General features: G+C 41.4%; 2 protein-coding genes across 2 annotated transcripts in view; one reads left to right on the top strand and one right to left on the bottom strand.

Annotated features, from left to right (window-relative positions):
• The window catches only part of LOC142216417 (bile salt export pump-like), a 42,552-nt gene extending 32,618 nt beyond the window's left edge, over positions 1–9,934 (top strand). Inside the window, exons 21-28 of the mRNA XM_075284223.1 lie at positions 602–763; positions 890–1,093; positions 2,963–3,204; positions 4,530–4,686; positions 6,962–7,159; positions 8,098–8,304; positions 8,646–8,792; positions 9,010–9,934. Of these exons, the coding sequence (XP_075140324.1) occupies positions 602–763; positions 890–1,093; positions 2,963–3,204; positions 4,530–4,686; positions 6,962–7,159; positions 8,098–8,304; positions 8,646–8,792; positions 9,010–9,210 (1,518 nt within the window). The 3' untranslated portion in view covers positions 9,211–9,934. The remainder of the gene's footprint in view (positions 1–601; positions 764–889; positions 1,094–2,962; positions 3,205–4,529; positions 4,687–6,961; positions 7,160–8,097; positions 8,305–8,645; positions 8,793–9,009) is intronic.
• A 2,496-nt stretch (positions 9,935–12,430) lies between these two features.
• Positions 12,431–19,430, bottom strand: LOC142217312 (dehydrogenase/reductase SDR family member 9-like). Its single transcript, XM_075285510.1, has 5 exons — positions 19,380–19,430; positions 15,540–15,877; positions 14,226–14,484; positions 13,310–13,473; positions 12,431–12,648 (listed from the first exon to the last, which is right to left on the bottom strand). Exons 2-5 carry the CDS (start codon positions 15,850–15,852, stop codon positions 12,431–12,433), a joined length of 954 nt encoding a protein of 317 aa, XP_075141611.1. The 5' UTR covers positions 15,853–15,877; positions 19,380–19,430.
• Between the last annotated feature and the right edge of the window lie 301 nt (positions 19,431–19,731).

Genomic DNA, 19,731 nt, shown 5'->3' on the forward strand with positions numbered 1-19,731 from the left:
TCAAGCCTAGTACAGGGACCCTAAGATCCTGATAATAAAAAGGACTGATTTAGTCTTGGATCATCTCATAAGGTTTCCTACCACAATTACTCTTTTGGCTATTTAGCTGGGTGGCATTTACTTGAATCAAACCTTGATACTATTTTCATTAGGGTGAGAGGCCAGGACACCACCGTGCAAGGTAAAATAATGAACGGGATTCAGTGCTAAACTCGATCTGCAACCCTTTAATTCATAGCAGCAATGGCGGGACCAAAGTTTGGAAAGTCAATGGAGATGCATCCTGTGCCCCAGTCTTTACTTTTATTATAGTATAGTATGCTATTATACTACCATATGTAGGGCCCATGCACACGACTTTGGGCTGGTTCAGTGTGCGATCAGGGTTTTTCCTGGATCTCTGAACCATTCATTTCACCATTCATGCACATGACCATGATTTCCAAGGATCCGTGTTCAGGCCAACAACCCGTGCCACAAAACTCTGGATAGGTCCTATTCCTGTCCAGTTTGAGGGCCATGCTCGGTCATGTGCATGCCGCCTTATCATGATAAGTTCATTATAGCAGCTTAAGATAATTTACATTATTATTATTTCCAGGGCTTCGCTTTTGCCAAATCTGGAGAGCTTCTGACCCGGAGATTGAGGCGAGTGGGCTTTCAGGCTATGCTTGGTCAAGAAATTGGATGGTTCGATGACGCTCATAACAGTCCTGGAGCTTTGACCACTAGACTTGCCACTGATGCGTCTCAAGTACAAGGGGTAAAAGATTCTCTTTAAGTCTTGCAATAGTCATAAATGAAATATATTCTGGTGGAATCTGTTGACTTCCATGCGACTGGCCGATCATCTAATAGAAATGCCTATTTATTAATTTTCTTTATTTAGGCCACGGGTTCCCAGATAGGAATGATTGTCAATTCCATAACAAATATTGCAGCCTCGCTGATCATCTCCTTCTACTTCAGCTGGAAATTGAGCTTAGTTGTCCTTTGTTTTCTTCCTTTAATCGGATTGTCGGGGGTATTTCAAGCTAAAATGCTCACGGGATTTGCAAATCAAGACAAAAAAGCATTGGAAGAAGCTGGAAAGGTATGTCCAAGTCTTTATGTACCAATTGGGTAAAATTGCCTATAGGTTAATGATAATATTAATATGCAAAGTTGCTATATAGAAGAGACAAAGATTAGAAAAACATGGCCGTTTTTGCTTTCAGAACCAACTGGTCATGATATTTTAGTTCAGTTCTAGTAAAATGGATTGTCCAAGCCTGTGTTACCAGGGTAAAGGGTAATTCTGGGATACTACATTTGGGAGAAGGACTCTGCCCCCCTACAGATATGCCTTCATTGAAGAAGTTAATGTATTTGCCGTTTAAGGATATGTTCACTTGTACAAATTGACCATGGACTTGGGGGGCGCCCTGAATCTTCCTCCTATTATTTTCAGTGGGAGGCAGAGATCATAGCAGGACGCTGTTTCCGCGGCTCGAGATTAGGTCCATCCATCTGATTTAATCAGAAATGCATTGCCGTTCCATCATGGCTAGACCATGGCGGAAAATAAAGAGGAGTTTCTGTACATACCCTAAGGCTGAAGTCCCATGTTGCGGAAATGCAACTTTTTGAGATCACTCTTAGGTGTAGCTCTTAACTGTGTCTAAAGTTCAGAGAAATTTGTTCAGAAATTCCATTTTTTTATTATAATTAGAGATGAGCGAGTAGAATTCGATCGAGTAGGTATTCGATCGAATACTACGGTATTCGAAATACTCATACTCAATTGAGTACCACTCGCTATTCGAATGGAAAAGTTCGATTCAGAACCAGCATTGATTGGCCGAATGCTATACAGTCGGACAATCAACGCTGGTTCTTCTCCTACCTTTAGAAGTCTTCTCCGTGCAGCTTCCCCGCGGCATCTTCCGGATCTGAATATACTCTGCCAGGCATCGGGCCTGGGCAGAGCCGACTGCGCATGCCCACTTGTAGTGCGGGCATGCTCTGCCCAGGCCTGATGCCCGGTAGAGTGAATTCAGAGCCGTAAGATGCCGCGGGGACGCTGCAAGGAGAAGACTTCTCGGAGGATCCAGCCCGACCCTCACTCATGGACTTGGTAAGTATAATTTGATCGAACGTTGCCCATCCCTGAAACGAGCATTTCCCCCCCATAGACTATAATAGGGTTCGATATTCGATTCGAGTAGTCGAATATTGAGGGGCTACTCGAAACGAATATGGAACCTCGAACATTTTACTGTTCGCTCATCTCTAATTATAATTACATAATTTTTACATTGGAATATATTTCTGGCATAATAATACGCAGAATAAGGTAATATTATGTACAGACACAACTTTGTAACCATTAGATTCCACCTTACGTTCATCTTTAATATCCTCTGTCCTCACATACTAACCATGATCCAGTAGTGAAAACTCGCCTGTACATGGAGCTCTATCTAGATTTTAATAAGAGCCCCTTACAGGCCATGTATCGCATGCAGAAAGCCTCCAGTATACAGGGGGGTGATGGAAAAAGCAGAAATTAATTACATTTAGTATCTCATGCACATAGCCCGGGAAAAATACATTCTAAATTATCATTTACTTAAAATGAAGGCCATAAAAATCTCGTAAAAATTTGCAGCATTGAAAAAAATTGTTCGTGCCAATAAAACGCTTTATCTTATTCTTAATTTAGTAATTGGTTTTAACTCTTTCATTTCTAACATTTGCATTATCACTGCTGTGCAGGCAGAAGAATCTAGATGGAGAGCGAGACATATCAAGTCAATGTAGATGATCTTTTTGTAAAAAGTTTAGACACGTGGATAGGCCCAATGGGAAAAAAACACCTCATCATCCCAAATAAAGGGCTTCATGTGCTCCAGGTCAAGTATAGTGTTAGTAATGTGAGTCACTAAGTTTATTAAAAAGACTGATTTTTTGTCTTCCCCAGGTCTCTAGTGAAGCCATTGGTAATATCCGCACAGTTGCAGGATTGGGAAAGGAAACTATGTTTGTACAAGTCTATGAGAAGGAGCTGGAGATGCCGTACAAGGCGGCAGTAAAGAAGGCTCATGTGTATGGCGCCTGTTTTGGTTTCGCCCAATGTGTTATTTTTATGGCCTATGCAGCCTCATTCAGATTCGGAGGCTTTTTAGTGAACACTGATGGGATCCACTATTCTGTGGTTTTCAGGTATTGCACATTGTTTTTTATTATGATCTTCTATATAGGATCAATAGATCAATTATACAAGGTGCTAGAATGAGTTGACTGTGATTTTGGATACTCTTTTAGGTTAGGGCTTCATGGTGACTTCCAAAGATTTCCATGTCCCCTTGCAAAATTGCAACCAGTGTAAGTGAAGGAGGTCACAATGTGTCGGTGTGGCTGTGACTCTCAGGTGCATAAAGAATCAAGGTGCTGTCATGGCCAAAGTCACCATGTCGCTCTAGCCTTAGCACATAGATAAGTGGTTCATAAGGAGCACGTCTGGCTGTGGAGGACCAGGGTGGCGATAAGCCTATCTTATAGATTTCGGTGAGACCTGTGGACCGAAACTAACCACAAACCATGTCTGATCACTAGGGGTCCACTTCTAACCACAAATAACTCCTTTGTCATACATTGCATGACCACAGTGGTAAGCCACAGGCAATTCTGCCATTGGCTAACCCATTGTGAGTTATAGTATTAGCAAAGTGGATGGGATTAAATCTTAACCATGCAATGCAGAAAATACCTGCAGTACAATTGCTTTTGCGCTGAGGGTTTGAAACCTGCAGCATGCCAATATCCCACAGTGGACTGTCCCATTTATCCATAGCCAGAGGGAACCTGCCAGGTCAATTTGGGACACTAAAGCACCCACAGGTCCATATGGATTGGGGGTTTAATGACCCAAATCACCCTGTTATAAAGCCATCTGTGCCTGCAAATAAAAAATGACTGCCGGGTTTTAAAACTGTCCGCTATCCCGTTTCCCTGGGAAATAGGACGGAGACCTGTTGGGCAGACACGTGCACAAGTGTAAACGCCCCCTTAGTGTTCTAAATTGCCCTGATAGATTCCCCTTAATAAAGGTGCAGGAGAGTGGGCGCCATATTTATCAAGTGACACTAGAGTGAAAAAGTGGAATGGACTATTGGGAGGAGCTGGCAGGAAAGGGGCACAGCCTAAACTGCGATTCTGTGCATCACAAATGCAGCAACCACTTTTAAGCCAATTAAAAGCAGATAGTCTGAGAATACTCCAGATATATCAAACGGGAGCAGACGCTCGATAAATCTGGTGCTGTTAAGACTGTCTCGTCCAAAGATGCACAGTCTAAAACGCAGACACTATGAGTAAATCTGCCCCGCTGTATGTTTTTTGCCTTCCCCTGGATCAACACTGTAGGGATTGTAGGGTTATAGGTTGGACTTGATGGACTAATGTCTTTATCCAACCTCATCTATTATGTAACTACGTGCTATACTACTTGAAGAATCTTATTACCTTGATTGACCTTTCTTCTTCAGAATCATATCTGCCATAGTCACTAGTGGCACTGCTCTGGGAAGGGCCTCATCCTTTACTCCAGATTATGCCAAAGCAAAAATTTCCGCTGCTCAATTCTTCAAGTTACTGGACCGCATCCCTAAGACCAGCGTCTACAGCACAGATGGAGAAAAATGGGTAAGACTCCCCTCATCTTTCCAAAAATGAAGCGTCTCTCTATAAAATATTAGTGACCATACAAAGCGCAAAGCCAAGCAGCGATTCTGATGGAAATGTGTATTCCTCCCAGCCTCCTCTATCTTGTGCCGAGATCATTATTTTACTTGCAGATGTCACTAAACAGCTTCTACATTGTAATGTCTCATCCCAAGCACCAATGTGGGACTCGTCCCGTCCATAAACGTGCACATTTAGGCTCCGTATCCTCCAGTCAGTCAAAGTTGTGAAATTGAATTAGTCACAAAGGTATAAAATGACTTCAAATGTGCAATATCAGCTCGGAGATCCGGAGACCTGGAGTGGCTTATCTACAGATGAGAACATGTTGTCAGGACATCCTAATTGTTTCATAACTCTATTATGGCTCATAAGTTTTCATAGACTCCGTCTCCTGACATATTGGAATATACTGCTGCGAGCGTGATGTAACCTGGTCTACGTAGGACACCGATCCTTTGCTTTGCACAATAAGATTTCCTTTATACATATGGCTTAGGGATGCTGCAACGATTCTATAAAAAATAGGACTCAACGCTATGAGTAAAGTAGGGCCAAACACAAATACATAACAGGACACTGCCAAATAACCCTGCAATATAATGCCCAGTTCCCATACAAAAAGTCCAGTCATATTAATGTGACCACGCCTACTTTTGACGACAACGTTAAATAACCAATCGCAGAAGGCACGTGTCATCAGCCATCTGGGTGCACTCATCATTGTGGAAGGCACGATGGATCAGCACAAGTATGCATCTATCCTTGCAGACCATGTTCCCCCTACATGCAAATTGTTTTTCCTCAGGATGATGGCATCTACCAGCAGGACAATGCGACATGTCATAAAGCTCGCAGTGTACGTGCGTGGTTCGAGGAGCACCAGGATGAGTTTACCGTACTCCCTTAGCGAGCAAATTCCCTGGACTTGAACCCAATTGAGAATCTGTAAGACCCCCTCGATCGGGTTGTTCGCGCCATGGATGCCCAACCGCGTAACCTAGCGCAGCTGGCCACGGTACTGGAGTCGGCATGGCTCAACATCCCAGTGACCATCATCACAACATCCCCTCTCTTCCTGCACGTCTCGCAGCGGTCCGCTCTGCCAAAGGGGGTTATTCTGGATTTTGAGAGGTGGTCACATTAATGGGACTGGACTGTGTAGTATCCAAATAATACCTCCAATCACTGACTAAATAATACCGCATCAATGTAATACTACAAAAGATACTGCCATTCAATGTCCTCAACATTGTAAACATCTCATACTCCAACAAAGTGGTCACATAATACTGATGATCCAACACAATACCGCCATTCAATGCACAGGACTTGGAATCCATGGCCACCTACCTACTGAATCCTCCCGACTATTCTTCCTTCTAGAGGTTCTTTATACTGGCTTTTTGCAGGTGGTCCAAAGTGGGGACCCTCCTGTATTATAGTACCTAGTAGGGTGTATGGAAATGATTGTGCAAAGTACTGCAAAAAATAAGTAATCAGTAGCGCAGGTACAAGGAACAAGGTTTTCAATATATTTCACTATATCTGTGTCTTTAGCTATTACTTTACTTTATACTTCTAATCTGAGTGATTTCAGTCCATACTCCGTACACAAGCAGTGTCAGTTTACAATGAAGTCTATGGAGAGGCAAGAAGAGAAGGAGAGAGAGAGACATACAAGGCTGTGCACAGGATAACATGAGTTACTTATGTTCAGAGAAGGCTGAATAGCAATTCCTTATAACCCAGTTGTGTTGTGAATAGGGATGGGCAAACTGCTTTGACACGAGCCAGGTTCGAAACCGAATATCCCAAATTTTTCAGTTTGTAACGAAAATGAACTATTGGGGATTTGTCTCGGATGAACTAAAATGGCTGCCGTGAAATGCATTGTGGAAAATTATTATACTCTGGGGTCTCTCCTCTTCTCCCCCCTCCCCTCTCCATAGACTTCTATTGTACAGATTTGATCAGGGACAGAGGAAAGCAAATAAGTGAAGAAACAAGTACTTTTCTTATATAAAATATATTATAAAGTTTGATATCTTTACTTGCACTATGGCTTTACGGGAAAAAAACTAGAAGTTTAGTTACACTTTAAATCCTCTTCCACTAGAAGTGCATGAAAAAGTTGTTCTAGGAATATAGTGACCTATATGGTGTGTATATTGAAACCTCTTGGATTATAAAGGTCTTGGTCACTCATATACGCATCTTCTTTAATACATCACAGGACAATTTCAAAGGGGACATTGAATTTAAGGCTTGCAAATTCACCTACCCAAGCCGTCCAGTGACCATGGTGCTGCGAGGTCTCTCAGTGAAAGTAAAGTCTGGTCAGACTCTTGCATTTGTGGGCAGCAGCGGTTGTGGAAAAAGTACAAGTGTCCAGTTATTGGAGAGATTCTATGATCCAGATGAGGGGAAAGTGGTATGTACATTATATCTTATATATTATGTGCTGTTGTACTGGGGCAGAAGATCATCTTATGCTGGGTCTAGTGCAGCAAGTGGAGGGACTACCATAGGGAACAGTCCTGAATTTGTCGGGATTACATTCAATATCATGGTTCCAACACACAAGTAAAACTGCACAGATGGTTGCATGTTCCCAGCAAAGAAAACGGAACCACACACCGAAAATGATCTACAGGTGGTTCACTTTAATTTCACATAGATTCACACCATGTAAGACATTGTGATTAAGGTATACTGTATCCAACTATGCAACGTTTTAGGTAAGTCCCTTCATCAGTCCTAGGTTTAGAAGAAGCGTAGTCAAGTGTGATAGTCCATATACAGTATCCCACTTGGGGGACTGAAGACTTGAAGATAGGCAGGATTTCCTAGGATTGTCTGGAATCCTCATTATCAAAAATTCTGAGAAATTCAGCTTGTCCTGACTCTAAATTGTGTGTTCCTGTCTAGGTTAGGGCAGATTGCAGAGTTGCGACTACAATGCCCCAATTTTTACCAATGAAAAGTTTACTGTTATTATGATCCACGTGGTATATCCACATGGGTCAAGTAAAAATTCGCAATGTTGCTGAAATTTTTTTGACACGATTTTGTTGCAGATTTGACACCACGGATGTAGCAAGTGCCAAAGTATGTTGCACTACTCCAAGGAAATTCTATGTGGGTAGTTCTTAGTAAAATCTATGAATGGAGCACGTTGCGACTAACATAGGTGCACCTGGCTAACACTTCAGCATCCGGTGCTGGTCAACCAGGCACTTGCTACCTATCTTTTCTAATAGATCTTTACCAGTAATTATGGTTATGGTGGTATCAAGCAGATCCTTAAAGGTTGATGTCTATATTTTGTCGTGTCTGTACACACGTCTAACCATGACACTCCTCATACAGCTCGTGGATGGACATGAGAGCTCCAACATAAACATATCCTTCTTGAGGAGCAAGATCGGCATAGTGTCCCAGGAACCCGTGTTATTTGAAGGAAGCATTTTAGACAATATCAAGTACGGAGATAACTCTCGGGATGTCTCAATGGAGGAAGTGATTGAGGCTGCAAAGAAGGCGCACCTACATGAGTTTGTCATGTCTCTGCCGGATGTGAGTTACTACAATTTTCTTTTTCAAATAGCTACCATGTACCTACCATAGATGACTTTGATGTTGTGGGTCTCGAATAGAGGCCTTGGTACAATAAGCCCATCCACTAATGGATAATCTTTCATAGTGTGTTCAGTCTGTCTCTGCAGAGAAGACGGACTGGGAGACTGTTAGAGTTCATTCTAGTGAATTCTTACCTTGTGTCCTCTACAAACAAGAGTTGACCTTAGGATCTACCATGAGGGTCTTGTCTTACGGGAAACCTATAATGGTCTCCTATTACTAATCCAAAGGTAGTAATGTGTAACTTTCAAGCAAAAATTTCCATTTGTCTTTCTCAGAAATATGAAACAAATGTTGGGATCGGAGGATCTCAGCTTTCCCGAGGACAGAAGCAACGTATTGCAATAGCCAGGGCAATAGTCCGAGATCCTAAAATTCTACTTTTGGATGAAGCCACATCAGCTTTAGACACTGAAAGTGAAAAGGTTGGTGGTCCTAAATCTCCTCTTTCATTCCGAAGGATGGGCACTGTGCTACTTTATGACCAATACTAGATACAATATAGTTGGGAGCCTGACATATATTTTGCACTGGGGCCCAGTTAGACCATGCACATAGAACAACCATAATACCCCATAGTAAGGTACTGGGTATTATGTAACACTAGGTCATCTTTTTGATTTGATATTCTTTATTTTCCAGACTGTACAGGACGCTCTGGATGAAGCTAGACAAGGTCGAACCTGCATTGCCATTGCTCATCGATTATCCACCATTCAGAATTGCGACATCATCGCTGTGATGTCACAAGGTGTTATCATTGAACAGGGAAATCACGATGAACTTATGTTTCGGAAAGGGGCCTATTATAAACTTGTCACTACAGGAGCAACCATAAGTTAAGACCATATTACGCAGGTCAAGTATCAGCCATCCCAATAATCGGCTTGAGTAAATGTGGTCCTAGTCAGTCAACATGCTGCATATTTAAGGGACTATTCACATGGCTACCAAGAAGACACTAATTGGGTTCGGACCCTCCACGGTCCTGATCAGTGCCCTCTTATTGACCCATTGGAAGCATAAAATACACTTTATAACCTACTTCACATCTCCAGAAAACAAAGGCCTATTGTCGTGGTCTATAACATCAATTGGTGAACATTATCCATCTGACCAATGGGCAACCGAACGGAACGCCAGCTGCCCGATCCTGCTCAGCACCTCATTGTGTTGTCTAATATATATATTTCTGTATAGTATATTTACTTACTGCAGACTATAGGACTATTGCATGTCATTTATGTTGCAAAAACCTAAAGCTGTGCACACTGTGTTCCCTCATAGCAATAGGATATTGCTTCATTCTAACACATCCTCTGGTGTTCACAATGGCAAATACTGCATAGAATTTTCAGAATTTTTTTTGGAGATAATCTGCAGTCCGTTTTTATACTGTCAGTCTGCAACCTGTGGCCCCCAGGTAGTTTTGCATTTTGAGACTTGTAATTTTTGAGTCAGCCCACATGTTAGCAGCCATTATTGTGTAATGTGTAGAATCTTCCGGAGAACAGCACTTTACTGGGGAATTATTTATTCTATATCCTTTTATATTGAATCTGATGTCCAGTCCTACAAATATATTACAACCTATGGATAAGATTAACCTGCTGTTTGTTTTATTTGGAAATGATGGAGACTGCTGTCTTAAGGAAATGAATGGAAAAGTGGACACATTCCCACTCAATGGTGGTCCCTATGGTGGGACTCTCAGGGAGCAGACACTCACCACTTATTAGTGGGAACATTCCCTTAGAGGGGGAGAGAAGAGGATAGGATGGATTGAAAAGATACAAAAGCATTTCTCACCTCATTGATCCCCAACATTGCCATTCTGACACCCTGCTGGTCTCAATTTACTGGTCAGTCTTGACCTGCAGGAGATGTCCACTAGCCAAAGTGGCAAAGTGGTGCCAGATACACAAGTAACAGTTCTAGCTAAGCCTTTATAAGTTGAATATGTAATTCACCAGAATCCTGTATGGACAATGGACCAGTTGGGGATTCGGGTAGACACCCACTTGAAGCTTCTGGGCCTCAATATAAATTCTGTATCACATGCCATTATACCAGTGTCTCTTATGTGGCAGCGTGGACTTCAGGTATTCGCGGACAACCAGGATCTAGGCACGATTACTCACTATAGACATCCTATAAGAACACCCAAAGATGTGACCTTTGGATTTTCTTGGACCACTAATGTTCCGGTGAGATTGCTCTCTATATACCTCCAATTGGGAGACCGAAAAACGTTGTGCTCAGTTAGAAAGAAACATACAAATTGTAGAGAAATTAATCTTTTTACAGGTGCCTGTATTTGTGAGTTACTCCATTCTGGTCCCTAGCTGTGTCATGTGACCGACAATAAGATTCTTCAACTTACAAAACATCTCATGTGTGGACTGATAGTCAGTTTCTCTCTTTATTTCTATGATGGCCTCAATGTGAGTCTCATAGGAATGAAAAGAGAAGCTGACTTCATGTCCACAAATGGCGATGCTGTGTCAGGTGGACAGTGTTACTGATCACATGACCAGTAGAGAGTAACTCTCAGAATGAACAACCGGTAAGATTACCTTCATACAATTTATATCTTGTCCCTCTCAAATGGGCCAGATAATAAAAACATTTGCAAAAGGTAACAATAAGTAAAACTATATGTATATTATTATGTTACTGGATTTTATGTAGATTACATCCATGGGTAGATTTGTCTTTGAGCCCATATTACCCATATATACTTGAGTATAAGCCAAATTTTTCAGTACAGTTTTTGTACTGAAAAAGCCCCCCCTCAACTTATACTCGAGTCAGCAAAAAAAAGAAAAAAAAAAATAATATTTTTTTTTTTAGGGGGGTGGGGGGGGGGTCTATGACCAGCCACAATATCAATGTATAGAATCTCCCATAAAATAGTGGGGAAAAATAGAAGCTTTAAAAAAAAAAAAAGTTCTAAATCCCTCCTTTCCTTAGAATACATATAAAAGTAGAAAATGACTGTGCGTCACATACACATTAGGTATCCCTGTGTCTGACAGTACCCGGTCTACTGAATATAGGGGATCTGCAGTGCTCCTGTTCTGTCAGGAAAGGGTTAATAGGAGCACTGCAGATACCCTATATTCAGCCAGGCTGAATTCCAAGTGGGGGAAGAAAAACTCAGTCCTCAGGGAAGGGGCAGACAGACAACCAAAACACCCCCTCCCCTTCCCCAGCAACTACTGTACCCAAAAACTCTGACCATTTTAATTTTTGAAATTTTCCAGTACCTGCTGCATTTCCCCCCTCGGCTTATACTCGAGTCAATAAGTTTTCCCAGTTTTTTGTGGTAAAATTAGGGGCCTCGGCTTATATTCTGGTCGGCTTATACTCGAGTATATACGGTATTCACTTTGTCTTTCTATATAAATCTTCATATATTCAACCAAACCATTTTACACCCTGCGTGTTCCTCTTTTCTACATATTCTACCACTGATGTTATCTTTTAGCTGCAAGCCACACATCTAACAGCAAAGCAAACCGGGCCTAATAAATTACATGACATTTAGTCAGGCCAGAGCAATTCTCTGAATAACTCCTTTTACAATAGTCAATGAAATATAGGTTCCTTAAAGTGTGTCCTAAGGCAGCTAAGAGGTAAATCTTTTAGTAGTTTTCTAGTAGTATTGAGCAATATAGATGTGCCTTATGGTGACATAGAATACTTATTGTTAGCTGCAGCAGGACCTCTGTGCCTCTGCTTCTCTGTCAGTCCACTTCTCTTCCTCTGCCTCCTCCTCCCTTCCCTCTCCATAGACCTCTATGGCCTGCTGTTGCTGAAGATAGATTTGAGCAGTGAATTGAAAAGGAGAGGAATATGACATATAGATGTGTAAAAAATGAACCAACAGTGGACTGTAGAAATCTGTATACAGTAAGCGCCACCTAGTGGTAATGACAGTTTCTTCAAAGATGGTCGGTCATGTACTGAAGGAACAGTAATTAGATATAACATAATACAGCACAAATTATTTTAGTTTTTTAACATATTGATAATTTACTGTATACAATGTGTACTTGGGTCACTCTGTTGTGGGAATTTTGACCTTGTTTTTCAATATGACAAAGTCTTGTATGAACGTTGGCATATAGGATAGTGGTATCCAAAGAAAAGTGGCATCAGTGCCCACACTGTATCGCGTCCTGGGGTGTTGGCTGGTCAATGCATGCTCCATGCACCATATGACCACACCGAGGTCACTATTTCGGATATGGTTCAATTTTTGCTTCATTGCTGCATCTGAAAACCAAAATAAGGATTATATAAAGAGATGTATATAAGTATGTAGATAAATGTATAGGTGACACCAAAGCGAGAGACAGTATCATTTGGTGCTACGTGTGCTATATGTGGTCTCAGCCCAAACCTCGTAGTAAATGATCTGTATTATGTATTGAATATGAGTTATAGCAATCCTTAGGGCTCGTTCACACGGGGACTAAGGGGGCGGATTATGGCGCGTAATCCGCCCCCTCACAATGATGGTCTATATAGACCGCCAGGCTACTTTTTTTCCGTGAGCGGCATGCTGCCCTTTCTTCAGACGGCAGCAACCTCCGAAATCAGCCCATTCATTTGAACCTGCTCCGGAGCGGGAAGCTGCGACAGTCTGGCAGGCGGGTTTTGACTCGAGAGTGATGCGGGGAGCCAAAATCTGCAGCACCGCCTCCGTGTGAACTAAGCCTTAGTGATATCCCTTGTCCGCCGATTACATTATAGTCCGGTGACCTCTGCCCTCCAGACACCCATGTTTTGCCCAGAGCACCCAATTATATATAGTCTTCTATAGATTAATACTACAGTAGATAAGACTCATCTCATCTAATAGGTTTTTGGCCCTGTTCGATCTGCCAGTGAATTCTTTATAAAGAAAATGCTAAAGAACAAAGGAACAAATTACCAATCTGTACGTAGTTTTCTCCATATTCCTCTTGAATGGTCTTAGGAAGTTGTCTCCAGATGCCTATTCGTTGTTCTAAAACACGTTTAGGATCTGACAATGGCGTTCTAAACAATCCCGGCGCAATACAAGAAACGCTAACTCCAAAAGCCTTCATATCTCGCCTGGAAGAAAAGAACTTTCAAGTTTTCAAAAAGTAAAATAAGATCATGCTTTTTTAAGGTCAGCACTTTTGCACTTTAGTGCTTATCTCTGAACCATAAAGTTTTGGCTTGATGTGGTTGTCCCACGCACCAATGGAGCAATGAAGAGATAGATTTACAAATCAAAGAAATTATTGCAAAGACGTTCAAATGAAGATGCAGGTGCACAGGGAAAGGCAGGAAAGACTTGTCAAATTTGCCTACAGATAGCTGCCAATCCTTAAAGAGGACCTTTCACGTCCACAAGTGCAGCCTGGTATTGAGCTGTGCACTTGTGTGTCCATCACATGACCATGGACTGATTTTTATCAGAATGAATGACAGCAAGCAGAGATCTGGAACACCACGAGGAATTGATACAGAAAATATATTGAAAAATTGTGCAACTTTTTATTATACAAACAATAATATTTATCTCTCCATATTGGTCTGAAAGTGATCAGCCCCTTTAATTGGAGTTCGATTGTAGCTTTGTAGCTGTGAATGACATTTGCAGCCTCTGCCTGCGTCACAGGTGTTTGCCAGCAAATATCCTATATCTCAGCATTGCTTCATCGGTGTATGGCCACAATGGCTGCTTCTGCTCCTACTAAAGGCCTTTACATGACACTGTTATTGGAGGCATTATGGGCACTGCCAAAGTGACAAGGAGCACAACAACCAGTATGTGTAGTGTAACACCGCCCTTAGTCACTTACATTACAATGACTTACCTTAGACTATCATTAAACCCCTCCACCCCATATTTAGATGAGAAGTATCCTCCTCCGCTCGCTGCGACTCTCCCACCGACGCTAGACACATTTACAATCCTCCCTTTAGCTTTCTTGATCAGGGGCAGCACGGACAACGTGACGTGTATTAATCCTAATAGATTTACTTCAATGGGTGCTCTGATATCATCAATCGTCAGCCAGTCAATAGGAGCCAGAGTCCCCATTATCCCTGCATTGTTCACCAGTCCCCAAAGACCTGCAAAGGTTAAAACATAGAATAAATGTAACTGAAATGGACCAGAAATTCTCTAATACAAGGCTAAACACTAAAATGAATGGGTGTATATGGTGTCACCGAAAAACGCGGATGTGTGAATAAGGCAAGGTCAAATCTAGCCAATGCTTCAGATTTCAGACTGTAACATTGTAGCAAATCATGAAGAAAATCCATTGAATGAGGGTGGGTGCCATATTACTATTATATAATGTCCATTGCTTTTATCCATCACAGGATGAGAGCAACGGACATTAAAAGACAGATGCAGATGGTGTCCGTCTGGATTCACCCCATGTAAAAAATCATGATGGAAACGGCACGACTTGTCCATCATATTCTTTACATCATAGTCAAAGGGAACGGACACAAACGGAGAGGGCTCCATCTCTGTTCATTACTCCACTACCGTTAAAGTCCGTTGCCCTTATCCTAAGACAGATGGTGCAACAGAATGCAATAACAGTAATGTGAACATACTGTTAATGCTGGCGTTTTATGGGTTTGCTGCCATGAAATGAGAGAAGGGCATAGCAAAGAGATGTGACTAAAGATGTGTCAATGTGCACTATAATCCTGAAAATTAGAGGTGAGCGAACACTGTTCGGAACAGTTGTTCCGAACAGCACGCTCCCATAGAAATGAATGGACGTAGCCGGCACGCGGGGGGTTAAGCGACCAGCCTCTGGCAAAGTTTACGTGCCAGCTGCTTCCATTCATTTCTATGGGAGCGTGCTGTTCGGAACGGCTGATCCGAACAGTGTTCGCTCATCTCTATTGAAAATCCTTACTATAGTAGATTTCAGTCTTGGGTTCACATGTGCCCCAATTATTAAGAGGTCTGCACCATCTATGGTGTATCTGATGCCAATGGAGCCCGGATTAGACCTTCCTCATAGACCCTCGAACATCACATAGGATCTGATGGTCTCTCTTGTGGCTGTCCAATAAGAACCTGAATCCCACCAATCCAGGCAGGTCTTCTCGATTCTCCCCTTGACTGCCTTCATGGAAATTTTACCAAATAGTAAATGTACCTTTTTCTCCAACTTCATCTTTAACCCATTCTGCAACTCTCTTGACACTGTCGCCATCAGTCACATCTAAACGTATCGTCTTCACCCGCCGTGATGTTTCCTGCTTTAAAGCAGCTTCTCCACATTCAGTAAAACAAGTTGCCAGAACTCTAAATCCCTTCTTGGCAAATGTTCGGGCGGCCAAGTTTCCAAATCCAGAGTCACACCCGGTGATCAGGACATATTTATCCCCAATGTTGTCAATTTTCAGACCGTCCCTTATTTTCCACCACAGGTAAAGGAGAGCACCGCCAACCAGCACATAGAGAAACATCTTCTTAAGTGTCTAGTTACACTTCCTATAATAATACAAGGAAGAATTAGAAGGCAATTACTTTACAGAGCTGCAAATATATCATGAATGCACCCATAAAGGGTTAAACAGGACGGGAGGAGCGATCCCTATACGGTATTTTCAGCCCACTGACTATACAACCCCTCAGTGTTACACAAGAATGCATTAGGACACTTCGGTACTTATTTGCAATCGAGCTATATTAAGACTAATTTCACACTTTTACTATCAGTTCTGTTTTTTTTGTAGGAACAAAAAAATTCTAAAATCTTAGCAGTGCCAGATCCTTCACATGCAAAAAAAATTGTGCCAGACAGACCCAATAGAGTTTTATCTCTCCATTGGTCCAGAAGTTAGTGGTCACCAAACATCTAGTCCTGGGCCCCATTGCAAAATATATAATGGGGCCCCCACTTACAGTCCTATGAAAAAGTTTGGGCACCCCTATTAATCTTAATCATTTTTAGTTCTAAATATTTTGGTGTTTGCAACAGCCATTTCAGTTTGATATATCTAATAACTGATGGACACAGTAATATTTCAGGATTGAAATGAGGTTTATTGTACTAACAGAAAATGCGCAATATGCATTAAACCAAAATTTGACCGGTGCAAAAATATGGGCACCTCAACAGAAAAGTGACATTAATATTTAGTACATCCTCCTTTTGCACAGATAACAGCCTCTAGTCGCTTCCTGTAGCTTTTAATCAGTTCCTGGATCCTGGATAAAGGTATTTTGGAACATTTCTTTCTACAAAACAATTCAAGTTCAGTTAAGTTTGATGGTCGCCGAACATGGACAGCCCGCTCTCAAATGATCTGAAAACAAAGATTGTTCAGCATAGTTGTTCAGGGGAAGGATACAAAACGTTGTCTCAGAGATTTAACCTGTCAGTTTCCACTGTGAGGAACATAGTAAGGAAATGGAAGACCACAGGGACAGTTCTTGTTAAGCCCAGAAGTGGCAGGCCAAGAAAAATATCAGAAAGGCAGAGAAGAAGAATGGTGAGAACAGTCAAGGACAATCCACAGACCACCTCCAAAGAGCTGCAGCATCATCTTGCTGTAGATGGTGTCACTGTGCATCGGTAACAATACAGCGCACTTTGCACAAATAGAAGCTGTATGGGAGAGTGATGAGAAAGAAGCCGTTTCTGCACGTACGCCACAAATAGAGTTGCCTGAGGTATGAAAAAGCACATTTGGACAAGGCAGCTTCATTTTGGAAACAAAAATTGAGTTGTTTGGTTATAAAAAAAGGCGTTATGCATGGCGTCCAAAAAGAAACAGCATTCCAAGAAAAACACATGCTACCCACTGTAAAATTTGGTGGAGGTTCCATCATGCTTTGGGGCTGTGTGGCCAATGCCGGCATCAGGAATGTTGTTAAAGTTGAGAGTCGCATGGATTCCACTCAGTATCAGCAGATTCTTGAGAATAATGTTCAAGAATCAGTGACGAAGTTGAAGTTACGCCGGGGATGGATATTTCAGCAAGACAATGATCCAAAACACCGCTCCAAATCCTCAGGCATTCATGCAGAGGAACAATTACAATGTTCTGGAATGGCCATCCCAGTCCCCAGACCTGAATATCATTGAACATCTGTGGGATGATTTGAAGCGGGCTGTCCATGCTCGGCGACCATCTAACTTAACTGAACTTGAATTGTTTGTCCAAAATACCTTTATCCAGGATCCAGGAACTGATTAAAAGCTACAGGAAGCGACTAGAGGCTGTTATCTTTGCAAAAGGAGGATCTACTAAATATTAATGTCACTTTTCTGTTGAGGTGCCCATACTTTTGCACCGGTCAAATTTTGGTTTAATGCATATTGCGCATTTTCTGTTAGTACAATAAACCTCATTTCAATCCTGAAATATTACTGTGTCCATCAGTTATTAGATATATCAAACTGAAATGGCTGTTGCAAATACCAAAATATTTAGAACTAAAAATGATTAAGATTAATAGGGGTGCCCAAACTTTTTCATAGGACTGTATCACATGTTATCTATAAACTGGAGTCCTCATATGTTGCAGATAGACCTTTGGGCCCCCTGAGGATCCTGGGCCTGGTAGTGATGGCTACCCCTTCATCCATATAGCTATAGCTAAACACAGATTACAAAAAGTGATAGATTTCACTGCTGATTTGATGTTAAATTAATTTTTTTTTTAGAAATGAGAGTCCTTAGCCATATTAGAGTAATGACACATATGAAGATGACATATACAAGTACTGGATGGACACTAATGTACCCGTTCTCAGTGCATAATCTATAATCCAGCCAAATCTCTGAATCTTCTTCTGCAGGGCCACCGGTACAAGTCCTCCACGACTCCACAACACCCCAAAGGCTTCTACATGAGGTTAATCTACAATAAATCGTCTATGGTGCTGCATTGTAAAGGCTTCGCTGAAGTTGTAGTTTATGGAGGGCTCCAGCTCTATGGGATTGGTAAAGCACTAAAAGGTGAATTATGCAACGACACAGAACAACAGGAAGCGACCTACACTAAATATACCAGCTGTCACTTCAGTACAGGGGATGCGTTATACCACACATTTCCCTTGTGTGATGAAAAAGATTGTAAAAGTGCAGCACAAGTTTCATCATCAAATACACACAGGACTCAGGAGTGAGGGTTTCAACAGAATAGCGTAAAACAGAAGAGAAGAAGAACTAGGGCAGATTTCGTACCAGCACAGAACTGTAATATACTCTGGATTCTCAAATAAAAAGATTGAGAAGAGATGACCAACTGTGAAAGTCTTCATACTGCAAAAAACAAGGATCATACTGGTGGAAGTTCTCTGTTTTTGCAGGGTTCAGTCCAGTTTCATGTCCACTACCCTATAATGTGCGACCGCTTCCACTTCCATTATTACTAGGGGAAGCAGGCGACTAATTCACAGATGTTGTCAGTCCCACAGTGAGAAAGTTGCCATGATGGATGATAAAATTTTATGTTTTTTACTGTCCAGTTATCTGGAACTTTTTTTTAAAGTCAGTATCTATCAGATTCCATAAAGTTGGGTAGATAGATAGATAGATAGATAGATAGATAGATAGATAGGAGATAGATGATACGTAGATAGATAAATGGATAGATAGATAAATGATAGATAGATAAATGGATAGATAAATAGATAGATAGATAAATGGATAGATAAATGGATAGATAGATAGATATAAATAGATAGATAGATAGATAATATATATAGATAGATGATTGATATAGATAGATTGATGATTGATATAGATAGATTGATGATAGATAGGTGATAGATAGATAGATAGATAGATGCATAGATTGATATACAGATTGTTAAACGGTAGATAACACTAAAATGACTTCTAAGGATTCCAAGTGAGTAAAATCTCTTAGGTCAGACATATAAGACTTAGTAAGACAATACCATGAATTATACTGTAATCCACACCATCTAATATTCCACCTGCTATATGTTGTACAGTTCAGAATAGTTAGTACTCACATAATGCCCCAGACAGACTTGTGAAGTTCTCCTCTCTGCAGGCGGCTTCCTTCTGATTCTGAGGAAGTAAGAGTCTATTTTTATGGCATCTGTATGTACCAGGAGACGGCTGTGTCACAAGCAGTTGTAGAAACCTTAGGTCAGGACAAGGTGTGATCTCAGGTATATTGACATCATAACAGTTACTAACCCAGCAGCATTGGCCAACAGTCATCAGTCTATTTATGTCTATGCAAACTGACTGCCCTAGTTATTATTTCCTCCTTATTACTATATACACTGAATGGCCACTTTATTAGAGACACCTATCTAGAAGCCTAATGATATTCATCATGACATACACAGCTACAAT

Source organism: Leptodactylus fuscus, chromosome 8, assembly GCF_031893055.1.
Source record: "Leptodactylus fuscus isolate aLepFus1 chromosome 8, aLepFus1.hap2, whole genome shotgun sequence".
Taxonomy (NCBI): domain Eukaryota; kingdom Metazoa; phylum Chordata; class Amphibia; order Anura; family Leptodactylidae; genus Leptodactylus; species Leptodactylus fuscus.

Excerpts from the sequence above, each read along its gene's own strand:
- LOC142217312 (XM_075285510.1), bottom strand. The coding sequence starts at position 15,852 with ATGTTTCTCTATGTGCTGGTTGGCGGTGCTCTCCTTTACCTGTGGTGG. Across the intron at positions 14,485-15,539 it reads AGATGAAGTTGGAGAAAAAG|GTCTTTGGGGACTGGTGAAC; the intron begins GTACATTTACTA and ends TAACCTTTGCAG. Across the intron at positions 12,649-13,309 it reads AGAAAACTACGTACAGATTG|ATGCAGCAATGAAGCAAAAA; the intron begins GTAATTTGTTCC and ends TTTGGTTTTCAG.